The 20,678-nt window shown below is 51.0% G+C and overlaps 1 protein-coding gene across 2 annotated transcripts in view; it reads left to right on the top strand.

The window, feature by feature from the left end:
• The window catches only part of SNX7 (sorting nexin 7), a 29,106-nt gene extending 12,305 nt beyond the window's left edge, over nucleotides 1–16,801 (top strand). For both annotated transcript variants that reach the window (XM_023745449.1, XM_023745448.1), the window contains 2 exons: nucleotides 8,559–8,711; nucleotides 16,409–16,801. In XM_023745449.1, the coding sequence (XP_023601217.1) occupies nucleotides 8,559–8,711; nucleotides 16,409–16,486 (231 nt within the window). In that variant the 3' untranslated portion in view covers nucleotides 16,487–16,801. The remainder of the gene's footprint in view (nucleotides 1–8,558; nucleotides 8,712–16,408) is intronic.
• Nucleotides 16,802–20,678: the final 3,877 nt, after the last annotated feature.

Raw genomic sequence — 20,678 nt, 5'->3', positions numbered from 1 at the left:
ATGAATGTGAATACGCTTGACATTTAGCAATATGTGCACAGACTCCGCGAGTCGGGTCTGGAAGCGATGCCTTCGCGGTGGCAGGGTGTTTATGTGAGCAAAAATACACTCGCATTTTCCTAAGATCATCGCGGCCTGGATTTGCATGCAGCAGCGCTCAGCCGCTACAGACAGACACCGGATTTATTCAAGCCGGTCCTTGCTCCGGGTGACGTGCTAGTTGTGAGCCAGTATTGTGCTCTGATCTTCAAATAACGGTTGTTTGTCTTCTGATGTTCTCGACAGCACCCTGCACAGAGCAGCACTGCCTGCTCGCTGAGCCTTAAAGAAATGATAATATTGACATAGCGTGCGTGTGCATGTGCGTGTGCATGTGTGCGTGTGTGCCTGTGTGTGTGCATGTGTGCGTGTGTGCCTGTGTGTGTGTGCGCGCGCGCATGTGTGTGTGCTGGGGGTGGGAACCGCAGGCGACCACGTTCCGCTAGAGCCTCCCTGTCCTGCTCCCCACATCTGCGTGTGTGAGAGACGCTGGCACAGAAGACGCTTCGTGTGATGAGCTCCACGAAGAAGATGCTCCCACTGCCGAGTCAGAGCCGCATCTGCCGGTGGAGACGAGGGGCCGCGATGGCCCCGAGGAGGGGGGAGGCGCGGGGGCGGGCACTTGTGGTTTCTGCCGTTTGGTGAGGAGTTCTCGGCATCGCTTCCAGACCCGACTCGCGGAGTCTGTGCACATATTGCTAAATGTCAAGCGTATTCACATTCATTCCTATCTGAATGCTGCCTTGAGTGAACACGATAAAGTGCCCATTCAGAAATAATGGGGGCGGGGGGCGGAGCAGAGGTTGCCTCTACCTGCTCTCAGGTATCTTTTTCTTACCTTTCTCCCCTGACCTTTTTGCGAAGGTCTTTCTGCCAATGGCCTCATTTCCCAATATCTGTCTCTATCTGCTGCTCTTTGTCTGTTCGCATCTGCGTGTGTGAGAGATGCTGGCACACACGCGTCCACGCGCACACACTCGCCGCAGGGAGGGACGTGGGGGACATGGCCCCGGGGGAGGAGAAGGCCCTTCTTGTTGGTGTCTTTGTATCGGCGCGTCCCAAAGCATCGGCGCTGCCCCGTCTCGCTGGCTGAGCGGTGGAAGCCCAGGTCAGAGGAGTCGCCCGGAGTGAACCTGTGGGCGCCCCTTACGCCCAGGGGCCGGGGGCAGCCGATGGACAGGCAGGAGCTCCCAGTGAAGGACTCCACATGCTCTCAAGGTTAGACCCACATCTTTTCCTGGAGAGACGTGACCCAGAAACGTGTGTTTAGTTAGGAGCCTTTTGGAACCTGCAGACACCAGCTTGTCTGTCGTGAACACAACATGGAATTGACTCACGCCAACTGTGACCCAGAAAATCCGTCAGGAGGCATCTGAGGGCGAGAGAAGGCTGTGCCGCCTCCAAACCGTTCGCCATGAACTGTGCGCGGAGGAGTGGGTGTGTGTACGGTCCCAGGTTCGCGGGGAGGACCCGTCCGCGTGGAGTGCGGCGAATGGGGCCTGCGCGCTGCGGGGCGAGTGTGGGGAGCAGGACAGGGAGGCTCTAGCGGAACGTGGTCGCCCGTGGTTCCCAAAGGCACACTGTGAGCTCAGCGTCTGTCTCCAGCAGCACTTCCCCCTGTCTCACCTGCTGCGGAGAAAGTAACAGGATGAGTAAAGAGGGTGGTCGGACACCCGTCAGCCCGGCCGCCGAGGCTCAGGGGCTGAGCGTGGACCTAGGAACCAGGGGGTCAGGGTTCGATCCCTGGTCAGGGCACAGGCCTGGGTTGCAGGCTTGATCCCCAGTGTGGGGCGTGCAGGAGGCAGCTGGTCAGTGATTCTCTCTCATCATTGATCTTTCTCTCTCTCTCTCCCTCTCCCTTCCTCTCTGAAATCAATAGAAATATATTTAAAAAGAATCCCTGTCATTTCTTCTCAGGATGGAAGAGCTCCGTACGTTGTCCTGCACGTGGGTGGTGTGGTTGGGGGAGTCCTGCCCACTATAGATAGAATCCTTGAACAGCTGCCCCCTATAGGAACTCAAAAATAGGTCCAATTCCTTTATTTTCTCTTTTAATTTAGGCTTTTTGTTCATAAGAAATGTGTCCTGAGGGTCTGTTTCATATCTCTCCCTCTCTCTCTCCCTCACTGTCCCTCTCTTTCCTTCTCACTCCCCCTCCCTCCTCTCTCTCTCTCTCTCTCTCTCTTTCTCTCTCTCCCCCCCCCACCCCCAGCCCTGCCTCAGTAAATACTTGATGAGGCTCAGAGCAGCAGTAACGCACTGGGAGTCCGGGGCCTGGAGGGGGCTTGGACGCTGTTACTCACCGAGCGGCTTTAATCAGACATTAATTACTCTATCCACGGACGTGCAGAACTAATAATGCTGGCTTTGAAGGAAAACGTTTTGAAGATGAATTAATGTGTATAAAGGTAGAGCTTGTGTCAGTAAAAATTTTGATAAGAGGAAAAAAGTACAGAAGAATAATATACTAGAGACTATATAATGGCATCATAAAACTTATTATTTAAGCCGGGTGGGAGCCTTTTTCCTGCCAAGGGCCATTTGGATATTTATAACATCATTTTCGGGCCACACAGAATGATCAGCTTAAAAACCAGCTGCTCTATTTGGCCAAACACTGAATTAACTCACCCCTGATGCCTTGGCAGGGCCAGGCCAAATGATTTCTGGGGTCTTAATATGGCCCGCGGGCCAGGCGTTCCCCACCCCTGATTTAAGGATGAATCGTCTCAATGGTGCTCCTAAAGTCAGCAGTTCTGCTCCACAAAGACCAGAACAGTCGTCCCCTGGCGCCCCCCCCCCCCCCCCCCCGCAGTGTCGGTGCCCTTGGATTGCACGGAGCTCTGGGCCTTGGAGAGGGAGGTTTTTCTGGGGGTTGGTTCCCAGGTTAGGCAACCTGGGTTCTGAGAAGAAGTTACAAAAAAAGGCACTTCAACCTCAATAAAGCTTACTTTTTCTTGTTAATGGGGACAATAATAATTACCCAACAGCTGTATTGTGAGGACTTTAATGAGATAATATGTGAGATATTGGATTAAGTACTAAATAAAATAAAAATAATTTACGATAAAATCATATAGCCTGAGAAGCTCTGTAAAACAAATCAGCTCAGATTTTGGCTTCAAAATGATTTTTAACCTCAGTGCGACCTTATGATAATACCGTGTATTTCTCAGCTTAGATGATGCTCTTTAGGGACAAATAGAGGAAATTATTATCTCTAAGAGGTTAAAAAACCTTAAATTTTCTAAGCAGACACATTATTCTTTTTTAAAAAAAATACACTTTTATTGATTTTAGAGAGAGAGGAAGGGAGAGCAAGAGAGAAAGAGACAAACATTGATGAGAGAGAAACGTCGACCGGCTGCCTCCTGCACGCCCTCTGCTGGGAATCGAGCCCCAACCAGGGCATGTGCCCTGACCGGGAACCCTTTCAGGGCCCAGGCCGACACTCAACCAACCGAGCCACACGGGCCGGGGCGCATTATTCCTTTTTCAAGGGTTTATATCAAGAGGACTCCTAGGAGCACCAGAGACGCCTCCCCTTCGGTCTAATGTATTGGGGTGGGGGGGGGGCTGTTGTGCAGAGGACTCAAAGGAAAGCATTTCCTAAACTGGGCCGTTTAACAGCCGCCCCCTGTCGCCTCCAGTGTCACAGGGAGTCACGCTGACCCTTTCTGAGGGACGCTCAAGGTGGCGGGGTCCTGGCTTGACAGGTGACGTGGCCACGACACTTGCGGTATTTTAGGACTCACTTGTCATTTTTGCGAAGCGCATTGCGTGCTTTTACTGCACACGTTCCGTTTCGATAACAGAGCCGACCGGGGGCGGCGGGGAGAGGCTCCTGCGTTGAAGACAAGTGTGCATTGTGCCGTCGTCGACGACGACGACGAAGAAGGTGCCGCTCAGCAGTCGCACGGCTGCCTCCCGCGGCGTTGTCTCACCAAGCGTCTCCTTTCCCCGTGCGCCTCTCCCCTCGCGCAAATCAGAAAATAACAGCACTTCCTCGCCGAGAGCTCTCAGCTCCCCCTGCAATTTAATTACCGCCTGTGAAGGAGCGGAGCTGTCAGATCTTGAGTTTGCTATTGTCTTCTGATGGAGGGCCCCTCGAAATCTTTTTATTTAGGCGTGTTATTTTCAAGAACGTTTCGAAAGGATCAGTTCCGGCTTTCCTGGTTATGAAGAGAGATTTTTAGCATTTGAATAAATAGGATGGTTGATTTTATTCCATAAAAGGAAATAACAGAGAAGCTGTTTCACAAAGAAAACAAGGATTTTTCGCCCCCAGTAAGAATAGCTGTTATGATCAAATTGTATTGTTCTGCTCAAAAATGTCGGTGATGTGTGCCTTTGGGGTAGGGGCAGGCCCATGTTAAGTTTCTGTGATCTTTATTTACTAGAGGCCTGGTGCACGAAATTCGTGCACTCGGAGGGGGTCCCTCAGCCCGGCCTACACCCTCTCGCAGTCCAGGAGCCCAGAGGGGTGGGCCTGAGCCATCAGCCGGACATCCTTAGCGCTGCCATGGAAGCAGGAGAGGCTCCTGCCACTGCCACTTCGCTCACCAACCATGAGCCCGGCTTCTGGCTGAGTGGTTCTCACTGACCACCAGGGGGCAGCTCCTGCATTGAGCATCTGCCCCCTGGTGGTCAGTGTGCATCATAGCGACCAGTCGTTCCACAGTTTGGTCAATTTGCATATTAGCCTTTTATTATATAGGATTATTATTATTTATTGATGAGAGAGAGAGAGACAGACAGACAGACATTGACTTGTTCCACTTACTGATACGTTCATTGATTGAGTCTTATATATGCCCTGACAGGGGATTGAACCCATAACCTTGACATATCGAGATGTCATCGCTCTAACCAACTGAGCTACTGGGCCAGGGCCCAAGTTTCTGTAATATTTAAAAGTAAAGAAAATAAACCTTGGAAAGGCAATAGGGAAACGAGCCTCGATTTATTACTGATATTTTACTTTTCTAAAAGCATTCATTCCTTCCACATTATTTATCAAGTTCCCACTGAGCGTGTGCACCGGGACATGGGGTGGGAAGACGGACACGCAGGCCCAGAGGACAGCGTCCATCAACAGGAGGCAAGTCCGTGAAGTAACTGCTGGTCCCGTGAGTGACAGGGAAGGACCAGTGGGCGGGGTCAGACGACAGCAACACGGACCCGTTTGTACGGAAATGCTGTTCTCAGAAGGGTGATCTGAGGAGCTGGTGTTTAAGCTGAAATGAAAAGAGAACGAGCCAGAAGATTCAAAACAGACTAGTTTTTTGGAAACCTCGCCTAGTATTGGTCCTCTTTGAAATCTCCTAAGAAACGTTAAAAATGCTTTTTCCAAAAAGGTCTTCTGCATCTTGTGATCAATTTTATTCCTAAGTATCTTGTGTTTTTGTTTGTTTGTGTCATAAATTAGAAAATGGATGCAAACACCTTAAATACTTACAAAGGCCACGCTTACGGAAATACATCCATTTCCAAAACTGAGCTGCCCCGCAGGCGTGGCCCCGTCCTGGGGAGACACCTGTGTGTGTTTCTCACCAGGCGGAGGGCGTGCTCACCTCCTGCGAGAGGAGAGGCTGGGTCCTAAGGGGCTGCCGGGCGTCCTTGCGTGGGTTTCGGCATCTGCTACTGTAATTGTATGATTTCCTCCACATGCACTTCGTGTGGGGATCTGCACTGAGATATTTTTCTTTGGAACCGACCCGGGTCCCTGGGGTCAAGCGGCCACGGTCCTCGCTGGATTCTGCTGGCTCCGTTTTTCGGACTTTCACGTCTATGTTCCCGAATGAGAATACAGCTGCCCCGCCCCTTCCTGAAGCTTCTGCAGTCGTTCTGTGGGCTTCTGTTAAAATCCAAACTCCCACTTCAGGGCCTGTCATCTTCTGCCGGCCCCGAACTCACGGGCTAGGGACCAGCCGGGAGGGACCACCTGTCCTTTCTCACAAGCGCCCGCCAGCCTCCAGGCTGCCACCTGCTAGTTGCTTTGCTCATGACGCACAGCACCTTTCCTTTGTCCAGCTCCATGTTCTCTCTCCTTCTAGGCGTGAGTCCTGGAGGGCCAGCCCATTGTACCCGCACCTTAGTCCCTCGCTCAGGCTAGAGGGCTGCTGAGAGGGTGGAAGAGGGTGGGGATGAGCCAAACCCTCCCTCCGCGTTGTGCATGGCGCCCCCATCGCTCCATGCAGGTGGGCCGGTTCCCTCCCCCCCTCCTGTCCCTGCTCACCCTCCCCACCCCACACCTCCCTGGGACTGGGGAACCCTCCCGCAGCACAGCTGGGCCCTGGTCCCCACCTTCCCGGGCTCCCCGCTGCCTGCAGGCTCGCGCCCTGCCCAGAGCCAGTTCCCCCTCTCGCGGTCCATCTGCCCCTCCATGCGTTTCCTGGGGACCCCTTTCCTGTTTCCTCTGCTGTGACAGACCGCTTTCTGCATTGCACGGCCGCCTCGGGGTGTTATTTATTCTCACGGACTGCATCCCCCTCCAGGGAGAGCGGTCGGCTGGCCCCCGGGCGCAGGCGTGGCTGGCACAGTCAGCAGGGAGGGGACACGGCAGCCCTGGGCCGGACCTGGCTGCTCTGCCACAAAGGCTGTGATCGCTCGCACTCCCTCCCGGTCCCGGTGGAAGGACGGCACACGTGCCAAGTTTGCAGCGTTGGATGCAGATGCAGTGAAATCGTGCACGGGGAGTGTGTGGCCTCCTCAGTGGCCATGACCGTGGCGCGGGCACTGGTACTCGTGCAGGGCTCGAGGTTGGAGCGGGATCCCGTGCCGTGTGCCGAGCTCCTAGCATTAATGGCTGCCATGAGCTGGGTGGCTGATGTCTGGCTGTATGTGACGGAGGCTAAGAATTACCCACCAGCCTTGCTGTGAAATAGCAGTCTCCCCCCCCCTCCCCCCAGCTTACAAGCGTTTATTACTTATTCCAGTTTTACAGCATTTGACGAGGTGGGGGGGGGGGGGTGTGGAAGGCTTGCTGCTGTGTCTATGTTTCCACCAACAGAGGGCCAAGTAGCTGCCAGTTTGTGGAAAGAATTAGTCAAGCCTGTGCCCTCTCCAGCCCTCCCCGTGCTGTCTGCCAGCAGAGAACACGAGCTGAAGTCCTACTGGAGAGCTCCTGACACCTGTGCGGCTGGAGGGGCCTCCTGCGCCTGCGGGTTCCTCAGTCCTACACCCCCACTTCAGTCAACTTTTATTATTTGTTTTTATTTTTTAAATATATATATATATATTTTTGGAGAGGGTGAGAGAAACAGAAACATCAATGATAAGAGAGAATCATTGATTGGCTGCCTCCAACACAACCCCGACTGGGGATTGAGCCCGCAACCCGGGCCTGTGCCCTGATCGGGAATTGAACCAGGACCTCCTGGTTCATAGGTTGTCGCTCAACCATTGCGCCCCGCCGGCCGGGCCTGTTAACTTTTGTCGATGGTCCATGTTCAGTGAGTTCCTGTGGCCAAGGACTTGGTGCGATTAAAGTCAGCTAAGGGAAAGGACATCTGACAATAGTATACTTTTCCAAATTGTTGGGAAAGGTACAGTCCAGGTCATTCTTAGTTTGAGTTAGGTGGTGTGTGCTTATTATAAACTAGAGGCCCAGCGCACAAAATTCGTGCACGGGTAGGGTCCCTAGCGGCTGCCGGCTGCCAGCCGGGGCCTCCCTTCCCGCAGTTGGCTGGCCGGCCCCACCCCCTGGTCAAACTCCCAGTCGAACTCCTGGTCAAGGGGACAATTTGCATATTAGGCTTTTATTATATAGGATTAGAGTTTCCGAGGATTGGAATCATGGGAGCTGACTGGGTGACGGGGACGCCTCTGGCCTGGAGGTTGGACTGCATCCTGTCTGGAGGTTTTAACGCCAGTTAACTGAGCGTTCCGCCACAATGACTGGACACGGAGGCCAGGGGTGGGAAGCCGCAGCGAACAAAACCCTCCTGTAGCGTAAACCCCAGCAGCACACACAGCAGAGGTGATGCGAGTGTCTGTGCAGAACTTGGAGACAAGTTGTGGTTCCATTCCCTTTGTTTGGTGAATAGTGAGGCTGAGGCCCAGGGCTGGAGAGTTAGCGGGCGTCCCGTGCTCAGTGGGCTCAGACCTTGGACCCCCACTTAGCACCTCTGACCAAACCCGGTGTTCTCCTGATGTGAACGAGGCTGCACACAGTAAATGCCGGTGACTTTGCAAAGAAATGAAAAAGAAGAATTATTCTTCAGCTGTGTTGGTACCTATGTATATAAAAAGCTAACATGCAAAGTGTCCCCTCAGGAGTTCGACTGGGAGACCAGGAGTTCGATCGCGCGCTATGACATGCGCTGACCACCAGGGGGTGGGGCGGAATGAAGGAAGGCCCCGATCGGCCCTGATCGCCTGCCAGGCCGAGGGACCCTACCCGTGCATAGATTTTGTGTACTGGGCCTCTAGTTTTGATATAATGTAATGTGCAGCTTAGACTCCTTGCTCAGTGGCTAGAATCCATAGATCCACTTCTCTCTCTGTGTCCTGTTCAGCTCACGGAAGAGGTCGGGAAGCTGGAAGACAAGGTGGAGTGCGCCAACACCGCACTGAGAGCGGACTGGGAGCGATGGAAGCAGAACATGCGGAACGACATCAAGTCCGCGTTTGCGGACACGGCCGAGCGGAACATCCACTACTATGAGCAGGTGATTATGACCCGGGATAGCGCCTCCTGTAAAAGGGCGTCTTCCCCTTTACTGCCCCCCTGGCCTGTGTTGGGAGAGTGGTAAGGAAGCAGGTGGCACGTTCAAGAGCCTCTCGGTGGCTCGATGCCCATGAACTTGCCAGTTAATGGGGTGATGCCACACCCGCCCACTGAGATGCGTGTGTGGATGACCAGGGAGGAGGATGTGTTTTCTGTCTTCTTCTTCCGCACAAGCTCCCAGGGGCTCACACAGCTGAGCGCAACATGAGGGGACATGCCCCCGTTTCCTCTGGTGTCTTTCTCCTCGGTCTCTTGATCTGGAAGGATTCGAAGTCCTTGCAAGCACTTGATAATGATTCCTCATCATCTCCTTTCTTATTTCCTCTTTCTCTCCCTTTCTTTTTTTAAAAAATATTTTAATTGATTTCAGAGAGGAAGAGAGAGATATAGAAACATCAGTGATGAGAGGGAATCATTGATCAGCCACCTCCTGCATGCCCCTCACTGGGGATGGAGCTCGCATCCAGGGCATGTGCCCTGACCAGGAATCGAACCTTGACCTCCTGGTTCATAGGTCGACCCTCAACCACCGAGCCATGCTGGCCAGACTCTCCCTTTCTTATGTAATAAAGGGTTTGCAAAGTGAGGAAAGAAAAAACAATTTTCTTAGAAACAATTCAATTAGCATCACATACCATATTGCCATTTTGCAAGTTTTGTCCATCACAGCATTTGCTATCAGATGTTATGTTTTTAACACTTACCTCCAAGTAAATTATAGTTCTTTTTTTAATTTTTAATATGTTTTATTGATTTTTTTTTTATTTTAGAGAGAAAAGAAGGGAGAGAGAGACAGAGAGAAACATTGATCGGCTGCCTCCTGCAGCCTGAAATCTGGGCATGTGCCCTGGCCGGGAATCGAACTGGCAACCTTTTGGTGCTTGGTACCATGCCCAGCCATCTGAACCACACCAGCCTCAGTGTGAATTATAATTATAATTGGACTAGAGGCCCAGTGCACAAGATTCATGCACTGGTGGGGGGGGTCCCTCAACACAGCCTGTGCCTTCTCGTAGTCCGGGACCCTTCGGGGGATGTCTGACTGCTGGCTTAGGCCCGCTCCGGGACCTTTCGCTCCTTACCACCCGCCTGCTTGCTGCTCTTTACTGCTTGTGTTGCTGCTCCTTAGTGCTGCCATGGAGGCGGGAGAGGCTCCTGCCACCGCCGCTGCGTTCGTAAGCCATGAGCCTGGCTTCTGGCTAAGCGGCACTCCCCCTGTGGGAGCGCACTGACCACCAGGGGGAAGCTCCTGCATTGAGTGTCTGCACCTGGTGGTCAGCGCGCATCATAGCGACTGGTCGTTCGCTGTTTGGTCGATTTGCACGTTAGGCTTTTATTATATTGGATGTGTGAACTTTATTATAACTTCAGAAAACCCCACAATTACTTGTTCTGTTGTTTTTTTCCTGAGTAACTTCTAAGTGGTTGACAGGTCATCCCAGCGCAGTGGGGAGGGTGGAGCCCTTCAGTCCAGGCTCCTTAATTTGCACACAGACTGTGTTGTGGGCCTGGACCGCCACCCACCGTCTGCTGTTGTCCGTTAACTTCAGAATCTCTCAGACACACAGGGAAGTGGAATGCTCCAGAATCGTCCCATTCCCTTTGTAAGTTTAATCACATTCTTATGGAAATACTTCTTTTTTCATCAACATTTGCACAGACACAGCCCCAGCGGGGTTTGTTTCTAGTGTGATGGATGAAATACGGAATGAACATTTGCCTCTGGACTTACTTTTATGAAGACAAATGGTCACAGCTGGTTTATAACTTAAAATTTAAATACCAAAGTGATCGAGGAAAATCAGATTATGAATATAAGGCAGAGGTCTGTACCAGAAGCCAGTTATTGTCTGGTGAAACGTGCGTGGATGTGCGAATTTACCCAGAGGCAGTTGACAGCAAATATAAAACAGGAATTTTATAAAATGAGGTCATTCCCACTTTGTCCTGTAGGATCGATGAGTAGGAATACATTTATGGAGTCTTTTTTTTTTTTTAAATGAGAAGAACAAAACAATGAAACCCCAAATCCAGTTGGACATGCGTGAATCGTTTCAAAGTCTACTGGTATCCAGATAACCGAGGACAGCGATTCCTGTCACAGTGTGAAGGGACGCGCAAACCACAGTCATGCTGGACCAAGTGCATGGCCGTTTTCTAGTTGTCCCCCAGCAGTAGCTGTTTGTGTCATTGATGCTGATGATAGAGATGCTGATATTAGAGACGATGATGATAGAGATGCTGATGATAGAGATGCTGATGATAGAGATGCTGATGATGATAGAGATGCTGATGTTAAGGTTGACGATGATAGAGATAATAGAGATGCTGATGATAGAGATGATGATGGTGATGATGATGGCAAAGAGATCTGGAAGAAAGTGATCCTTACTATGTCGTACAAATTGAAAGGATAGATGCTTTGAAAGCTTAATTTTGACGTCATAACCATGAAAAGAGTACGTCATGTTAACTTTTTTTGCCAAGTGCAGCAGTGTGTTGTTAGCTGGACATAATACTCAGAGTAACAGCATGTGTTCCTTCGCACAGTTTATTTTAGAATTACTAGTTAATGGGTGGAGGTCCTTGTTCTGTCGCCTTATCTTTCTGGTTATAAAATTAATACCAGGGCACTCAGAACAAACAAGAACAGCAACAACAGAGCTCAGTCCTCTGACAAGTAAGGAGGAAATGAAGAGCGCCCGTGACCTTGTCACCTCGAGTGGCACTTTAAGCACCATTATCGGAAAACGATGTGCTGTGTCCAATCAAACTATTGTTCGGTGTCTGCAGGGCCCTTCTGAGCGTGTCAGCATAAAGACATGTGGCCGCACCTGTCCAGGGTGGCTCGGTTGGTTGGGCATCGTCCCATGCACCAAGAGGTCGCTGGTTCAATTCCCAGTGGGGGCACTTGGCCGGGTTGCGGGCTCGATCCCCAGTAAGGGGCGTGCAGCAGGCAGCCTATACATGTTTCTCTCTCAGCGATGTTTCTTTCTCTCTCTTCCTTCCCCTCTCTCTAAAAATCAATAAAAACATATTAAAAAAGAACAACATGAGGTTGCATGGCCAGGCCAGAGGTCACGTCATTCCAGATGCTGTCAGTCTTCTATGTCGTTGCCTCATGTAAAATCACTCATTTAAGGATCTAATCTGTCAGGTAGAGGTGTTGGTGGTACTCCTGTCACCCCCTCCCATCCACACAGTCCTCACAGCATCTGAGGAAAATAAAATTAGAAAACATGCGCGATGCTCTCACACAAAGCACCTCACCACCACGCCTGCGCCTCGAGAATCGTCCAGGAACCCAGAAGTAAGTGTGGCCTTCCTCTCCACGTTCTGGACTTCGGGTGCCCAGACACAGGGACCTTGATGTTTGGAGCGTAATTCCATACGAAACTGGGTGCACCTCGCGAGATTGGCCTGCTGTTAGTAAAAATCGATGATGATACGATACGGCAAAAGTGCGCGTGGAAAAGATGCGCCTTCGAATGTGGCTCCTGGATCAATTCTTCCTGTAAGACTTGCCATGCAGGAGAGGCCCAGCTTTCCCGGGTGTGAAAGTGAGAAGCGGAACCTCTCTCTCCAGCAGACCTTGAGTGACAGCTCAGACTCACAGGACAAAGCGGTGAAGCAATGGGCCACAAGGTGGCGTTTCCAGCTGATGAGTCCTGTGCCTTCACTCCTGCAGTTACGGCTTTACAGATGCACACTTATTACTGGTACATTCTTGAGAGACATAAGAAATTTTTAGAAAACGTGCAGATTTCGTCATTCTGAAGTTGTTGGTATTTCTAACATCGTAAGTGGGCAGGTGACTCTCAGGAGCTGAATGTAGGCTTTCTTCCAATGGAATCTATGAATAATCTTGAGCTGCTGCGAAATACCAGGAGCCGCTGTCCTCTAGTGCCATGGCCTCCAGTGTCTCTCTAGATGGGTGACTTCCTAAAACCTTAAAGCAGGCGGCTCCCAAAGGGTCCGTGACGGGTTTGGGTCTCAGGGTTCGGGGGTGAAGAGCAGTTACTAAAAGGTCGCACCGCTCGTCGCCCTCATCTTAGGCCGGTCTACGACTTTGATAACGTCATTGATTTGCAGCCATATTGGCTCCAGGTAGAGGTGTTTACAGGTTTGAGCTTCAGTATTTCCTCAAACATCAGTATGTCGTCTGCGCCCAAGGCCATTGGGACACTCAGCGGACCTGCAGGCACGGCTCCCACTAGTAGGTTAGTAGAGAGACACACTTACACTGTGCTGTCTGAATACGCTTTCAGATCCGGGGGGAGACGGGAGCCACCACAGTTGCTGCCTTAATATGAGAATTTCTGGTTTTAAAAGAAACACATGCTAAGGTTTGACTGTTATCACATTTTACAAACTTATGGTTATTTTACTTGGTTGTCATAGGTAGTCTTGATGTGTTTATGTGATAATTTGGATGAAACTAACTTTTCTTTTTGCAAGTTTCCTTTTGCAATTGCAGTTGACATTCGGGATTATGTTGTATTAGTTTCAGGTGAACAGCATGGTGGTTAGACAATCACGTGCTTTTCAAAGTGGTCCCCCCGGTATTTCCAGTTCCCACCTGGCACCGTACAGAAATATGACAGTGTGATTGCCCATATTCCCTATGCTGTGCTTTAAATCTTTAAGGCGATTCTGAAACGGCCACTGTGTACTTCTGAACCCTTTCACCTTTTTCACTCAGCCCCCGAACCCCCTCCCCTCTGACAACCATCAGTCTGTTCTCCATATCTATCAGTCTGTTTGGATGAAACTAAATTTTCTGTTAGCTGTTCCGTGAACAGGGTATAGCGTCTATATAATAAAAGCCTAAGCAACTGTTAAGGCGGAACAACCAGAACGACCGGTTGCTATGACGTGCACTGACCACCAGGGGGCAGACGCTCAACAAAGGACCCCCTGGTGGTCAGTGTGCTCCCATAGGGGGAGCGCCACTCAGCCAGAAGCCGGGTTCAGGGCTGGGGAGCGCAGTGGTGGTTGTGGGAGCCTCTCCCGCCTCTATGGCAGCACTAAGGAGCAGTGAGCCGAGCGGTAAAAAGCAGCGAGCAGGCAGGTGGTAAGGAGTGAGGGGTCCCAGACTGCAAGAGGGATGTCCAACTGTTGGGGAGTGGGCCTAAGCCAGCAGGTGGACATCCTCTGAGGGGTCCGGAACTGCGAGAGGGCACAGGCCATACTGAGGGACCCTCCCCCCCCCCAGTGCACAAATTTCGTGCACCGGGCCTCTAGTTACCTATAAAAATACTAAACTTTATGTTGGCATTATTCCATGGTGGCTAAGAGCATGGGTTGTGGGCAGGTGCAACTGTGACCTTGAGCTGAGAGTCCTTGAAGACTTATACTTGAGGTTCTTCATCTCTAAAGCACTAAAAATAACAGGGCCTGTATCACAGATCTGCTTGCGTGCTAAGCTGTGTGTGTGTGTGTGTGGAATAGAATGAAGACAGATGAAAGACAAGGCCTAGAAGCAACATTGACCATTCTGGGTAAGTCACTAAAATAAATGATTTTGAAGCTTTCTTACTCAGAAATATTTTTCTGGCGTCTCAACCAGCTTATCCTTTAAGTCACAACTTCTTTCCCTTCAGCCTGAAATTGCCAACGTAGAACGTAAGTCTCCAAGCTGCTCGATAGACACATGAAATGCATGTCGCCCTCACTCCGTGCCCAGCACAAAGGGAGGTTTTAGTAAACGCCGACCCCTGGAGGAAGAGCAGCCACCGGCACTGCGTCTCCGTGCTGTATGAATCTTTGGACATCCTTTGCGATGATGATCATCCTACAAATATTGAAGACGGCGGGGAGGGGCAGTGTTGCCCCTGCTGTGTCTCCACACCTTGTCCTGCCCCACAGAGGCAGGCAGACTCGACCATTGCGTGGGGTCACCATCAGTCCTGGGACACCCGCCCTTTTAGTTCTCGGGTGACACTTGATGGGCACACATAGTCCCGCGCCCTTCTCCTGGGCTTGTGAAAACGGCCCAAAGAAGGACCAAGGTTCGCCTGCAGTCCCACTGAGTCCAAACCACCTCATGCCCCACCGGCTCGGAAACTATTCATCCTTAAATGCGGAAGCTCCGTGGGAGCTCTGTTGTGCCTGTGGGAGACGCATTCGTGTCCTCATTTGTTCTTTAGGAAACTTTGCCCCCTCGCTGTGGGGTCACCACTCATGTGCCTCTTCTAATGGCGCCGGCATCGCTGCCTTCGCGGAAATGGCAAGAGATTCACTTTCGCTGGACAGTACAGGTCACAATTTCCTTAACTGTCAGATACACGGCGTGATTTCCTCAAAGCATTGAAGCCAACGAAATAGAACATATGGGGGACCATGACACACGATTCAACTAGAAGTGGGATCCCTGTGCTGATTCTCCGGTGAGGATAAAGCTAGAACGAGCTGACGGGTTCCATGAACGTTCAGGCCGACGGAGATACCGGGCACTTTCGGGTGTTGCTCTGATTTTTTAGGTTTTTAGCTCACGTCACAAGTTGTAATGATTTCACCGTCGAAAAAATCAATCCCTTGATGGTGTGTTTTCTTCCACCACTGAAAAAAGGCTGCTCTGCTGTCTTCTCGCTCACACCGTTTGGATGAGAAACGCTGTCATCCTCGTCTTCTGTGTACAGCACACAAGCTGTTAAGATTATCCCGTGGATGCAGTTCACACGGGTACCGGAGGCTAGGCCATGGGGAGGATCGGCCTCAGGCAAGGTCATGACCCCGTTTACGTCTGCGTCTTCTTCAGGCTCCTGATCCCTTTCTCGCTTCCCGAGCCCAGCAATGGCCAGCTCGCCCCAGCGGGGCCCACAGACCCTCATGGCATCATTGCTAACTTTCTGAGCACTTGCTTCGTGCGAGGCGTTCTGCCTAGAGGTTTGTGCAGGTCACGGAAATGCCATTCCACAGTTGCTTTCGTGGTAAGTGAGCACTGTCAGTGACCTGGGTTTCAGCTGAAGAAACTCGGATCTAGACCATCAGCCTGTGCAAACCCACCTGCTGTTGTGGGACTCGGACCCGATGGAGGCGTGGTTGCATCTCCGTCCTCTGCCTGGATGTCTCACACCTGCCCCCTCACAGCCAACGCCCCATCTTTCCCTGGATCACTTAGGGGGGTACCAGTGGGTCATTCAGCAAACTAGTCCTGGCTCATCCTTTAACCTTGTACAGGCTTTCCCCGCACTGAGCAGTCCTTTCCCTCCTTAAGAATTAAAGTGTAGCTCTACCCGGTTTGGCTCAGTGGATAGAGTGTCAGCCCGTGGACTGAAGGGTCCTGGGTTTGATTCCAGTCAAGGGCACGCGCCCCGGTTGCAGGCTCGATCATTGTCCCTGGTTGGGGTTCGTGCAGGAGGCAACCAATAGATGTGTCTCGCTCACATTGATGTTTCTCTCTGTCTCTCCCCCCTTCCACTCTCTCTAAAATTCAATGGGAAAATATCCTCCGGTGAGATTAAGAAAATGTTTTTTTTTTAAAGGATTAAAATGTGTAGAACAGGACGAGGGCCTGGCAAGCTGGTGGGAGAAGGGAGTGGGGCGGATGGCTGTGGGCCGTGATACCGGGCCGCCCATCCTTGAACACTGACCGTGAGCCACTGCTCACCTCCTCGTGTGTGTTTCGTTCCTCAGTGCCTTGCTACCTGGGAATCCTTCCTCACAGCACAGTCCGACCTCTACGCCAAAGAGCCCCCTGACGATAAACCTTAGTCCCACGGACGGCCGGCTTCTGTGTGACCTTGGAGAGACAGCATCGGTTGGCCAAAGCGATGCCCTCGAGATGGGTCGTATCCTTTCTAAAGCGGACGGAAACATTCCACAGTGTCTGGGAAACCAGCGGGGGGAGCGCGGGAGTTCCAGATCGCTGGTATAAATTGGGATGTGCGTGTATAGCTTAGTTTTCATTATGTCCGTAAATTTGTATGCCCACAATGAGATATAGAACATCTTAAGTATTTGTCCGTGGAACGTGTCATTCTAAATATATTGTAAAGACTCAATTTTAATAAAAAGTTTGATATGAAAGGACTGGCTGTGGTGTGTTCTTTTTCTACAGAACCTGAAGCAGATTCTAATATGAATTCAGCGGATAGTAACAGTCACCTTTATTTTATCCCAGCTTCCTCTGAAATGCTATTCACTTCAATTAAGAACTTGAAATAATTACAAAAAACTAGAGGCCCAGTGCACAAATTCGTGCAGTTGGGGGGGGGGGTCCCTCGGCCTGGCCGGTGATCAGGGCGGCAGGAGGTTGGCTCGGGGAGGGGTCGCCTAAGGTTGGCCAGCCAGGGGGAGGGCCACAGGAGTTTGGTGTAGAAGTGCACTGACCACCAGGGGACAACTCCTGCACTGAGCGTCTGCCCCTTGGTGGGTGTCTCTTATAGCAACCAGTCGACCCAGTAGGTTTGGTCGTTCGGGTCACTTAGGCCTTTTATATATATATAGATGACCTTAAATATGATAAAACATGAATGATACCTGTCCGATGGTTTGTTAAAAGATAGGTAATTATTTTTCACAATTTTTAAAAAGGTATCAAAATTATTAGTTGAGTTCTTAGAAATCATTATGCGATCATATTCCCACTGGTAAATTTTGGGGGGTCTTTTTTACATAATCTTCACAACTCACATCTAGCTTTTATTTTTTTTTTTAAACTATGTTTTTATTGATTTTATAGGGGGGAAGAGAGAGAGAGAAACATCAATGAGAGAGATTCATCACCCAGCTGCCTCCTGCATGCTCCCAACTGGGGATCAAGCCCGTATCCGGGGCATGTCCCCTGCCCAGGAATCGAACGGGGTACATCTTGGTGCACAGAAGATGCCCAATGAATTGACCCCCCCCACCCATCCCAGATTTTTTTTTTTACTGTACCCAGTGTTTATGAGATTGATTCTCCCATTTATTTATTGAACTAGAGCCCGGGGGCAGGAAAATTCGTCCACGGGAGCGGGGGGGGGGGGGTGCTCAGCCTGGCCTGTGCCCTCTCGCATCCTGGGACCCCTCAGGGGATGTCCACTTGCCAGCTTAGGCCCGCTCTGGCAGGTCAGGAGCCCTCGGGGGATGTCTGACTGCCGGTTTTAACATGAATGATAACTGGCAGGCAGACATCCTTAGTGCTCCACAGCCAACCTTCTGTGACCCTCTACCCGCTCATCTGTCTAGCGCTCTGCTGTACCACCTGGAGCTTCTGGTGTGGGTTTCTTGAGCTGGTTGTCACATGTGCTGGGATGGTGATTGTTAGTAACATGAAATATGATTCCTGGATCCTTCATCATCAAAACAACAACAAAATAGCATAACATATTTGACTCTTATTTAAAAGAAACACCTACCCTAAGGTTTACACGTACCTTTCATTGAACACGGGCCTGTTTTCCATACCTGCTCCCGGAACACTGGGTTCCTTCTGTTCAGTGTCTGTTCCCCAGGCCCAGCACGAAAGGAACCGGGAAACGTCTCCTGATGCCCCGCGTTCCCAACACCAGATGGAGAGTGACAGCCCCGCTGCAGACAGGACGGAAAGCTGCCTGGAGACAGATCCTTGGCAGCCCAGTTCTGACATCGAGCTGACAGATGTCAAGATAAGGCTCCAGTGTTTGATCGTGGCTTTGGTAAGCTCTCAGAGTAGTTAGAGGCAGCATGGAATTCTGTGTGCACTGTGAGAAGCTACAACACGAGGCATTTGGAGCATTTACAATGCCGACCTTGTGTGTTAGGTATTCCAGGCCCCATCTCCCATCTGTGGAAGGGGAAGTCAGCCTGCCGGACCTGCAGTGCTGGGAAGTGTGAGAGTGAATTATGCACAGCCGACTTGGGCTACTTGGACCAAAAAAAAAAAAGGCATGAAATTCTACATCAGTTTCCCCTTATTCCTTCCTCCTTGCCCCCCATACTTGAAACTTGCAGCCCAACCATGAATTTATCCTGAAATAAAACAAGCCACGGGTCCTAGCTCCTAAGGTAGTAAGGAAGGTTCCGCGTAGGATGCAAGTGTGTGAGTAAAAATAGACATGGGTACATATTTGAGTTCATGTTTATGTACACGGGCGTGTGTGCATGAGCGGGGTGGCAGCGTGTGCAGTAATCAGTGGAAAGACGAGTGCACTAGAAATCACCGGAGCGGGAAGCCCATTGCATGGACACTGATGCTTATAGTCCTGCCTCCTTTCAATGAACCACAGCTCCCTCGGGTTTGAAAATATACTTACGTTCGTCTTCATACAGTTACTGAGCAATGAGATGCTTTCCAGTGGGCAGCTGTGCGTGTGTGCGTGTGTGTGTGTGTGTGTGTGTGTGTGTGTGTGTGTGTCTGCCCGCCCTCATCCCTTGGCGAGTGTGACTCTTTCAGGCCATAATTACATTCGTTCCAGGGGGCAAAGCGGACCTCCCCCAGCCCTGTTGATACTTCTCTCGGCGTAAGCCATGGAGTTGAAAGAGGTGGCTCGTGTTTTCCAGTCTACAGCATGATGCCGGGGGAATCTTCCGGTAAGATCAGAAGAACAATGCTTTCTCATTTTAAGGGAAATCATCCCCGACCATGCAATTTAAATAGCTCCTCAGAGCCGGGTAAGTGAGGCATTTGATAATTATGCATACAAGGCGTTCTCTTCCTACCTGAAGTATTGTGATTACCGATTCCAAGATTAAGTTGCGATCGCTTTTAGGTGGTTTATTGGGACAATCTGAGATGGTGAAATCTTTTGAAACCCCTCGCATGGACCTGTCGCCATCCATGCATCCACTCGGTGCTAATGCGCTAGCTCCACAGATACTCCCCTGCGGACAGGTGCCCCGCCCGCCACCTGGGCGGCTGTGGACAGTAACGGGAGGTTACAGAAGTGCTGCCGGCCCTCAGGAGCTGCAAGTTCCCTGAGAGACGGACACGGTGCACAGGCAACAACCAGTCTCCATCGGTGCTGGCACGCAGCCCTAGGGTTGCCGTAAGAAAGCCCCAACTAGGTGGCTCAGGACACAGAGGTTTACTGCCTCACGAAATGGAGTCACTCAGGGAAAATCCCACATCAACAGCCCAAATTTAACTAAGCTTTTATGCTTGACTCTCCCAGGGAAGGAAGGCCTAGGTCAACCGCCGGGTGACCTGACCGGGCTCCCAGACAGCCCTTTGCTCCAATTTGGAAGGTAACTGTGCTCTAACCAGCCGGCAACCCCTGCTGGGGCGTCTGTGTCGCTGCTCACTTTGGTCTATAAAAACCTCTCACCTTCGCTCTTCTGAGTTCCGTTCTGTCTGCAGAATTTTCTCTTGTAACTCCATCAAATAGTCTGAGCTAAAGAACATTGTCGATAAAACGCTGGGAATTCTGAAATGCAGAGATGTCGGTGGCTTTAAGAACGTGGCCAATGCACTGACAGGTTACGGTTCGTTACCTGTCGCCTGGAAGGCCTGGCTGATAACGGTTCTGGTTGGAGTCAGATTGGACTCTTGCCGGGATGCCTCCCGTTAGACCGTGTGCCTCTGGGGCTGCCACCCGTGCAGGCCAGGCCCTGGGAGTGAGCTCAGCCACAGAATAGGCTCAGTACTCGTTGAACTGGACTTAGAATAAAAATCTGGATAATTCACTATGTTTTCAAACTCTCACGTGACTTCGATCGCAACGTCTACTGAGGCTGGTCGTTCAGGTGGTACCTTCCGTCTGCATGAGGCGTTCTCTGCCTCTGTGAATTGGTTTTACAGCGCTGACCTGGGAGGGTTTTGTCCAGTTCTGTGGTAATGAGTCTAAAGCAACGCCTAAGACCTTCTCCTAAATTTCATAATAATTTGCCTGCATTTTGCTGGAGACGGCTCTCAGGGGAACTTAGTCCAACCTCAAATGTGTTGGGGATCCAGGGGCCTAAAATAGGGACGCAATCTTTTGTTCTCTCTGTGCTCAGTCTTGGC

This window comes from Myotis lucifugus, unplaced genomic scaffold (genome assembly GCF_000147115.1).
Source record: "Myotis lucifugus unplaced genomic scaffold, Myoluc2.0 scaffold_544, whole genome shotgun sequence".
NCBI classification, from domain to species: domain Eukaryota; kingdom Metazoa; phylum Chordata; class Mammalia; order Chiroptera; family Vespertilionidae; genus Myotis; species Myotis lucifugus.
The sequence above is the reverse complement of the archived record's forward strand: the minus strand, read 5'-3'. Positions and strand labels throughout refer to the sequence as shown.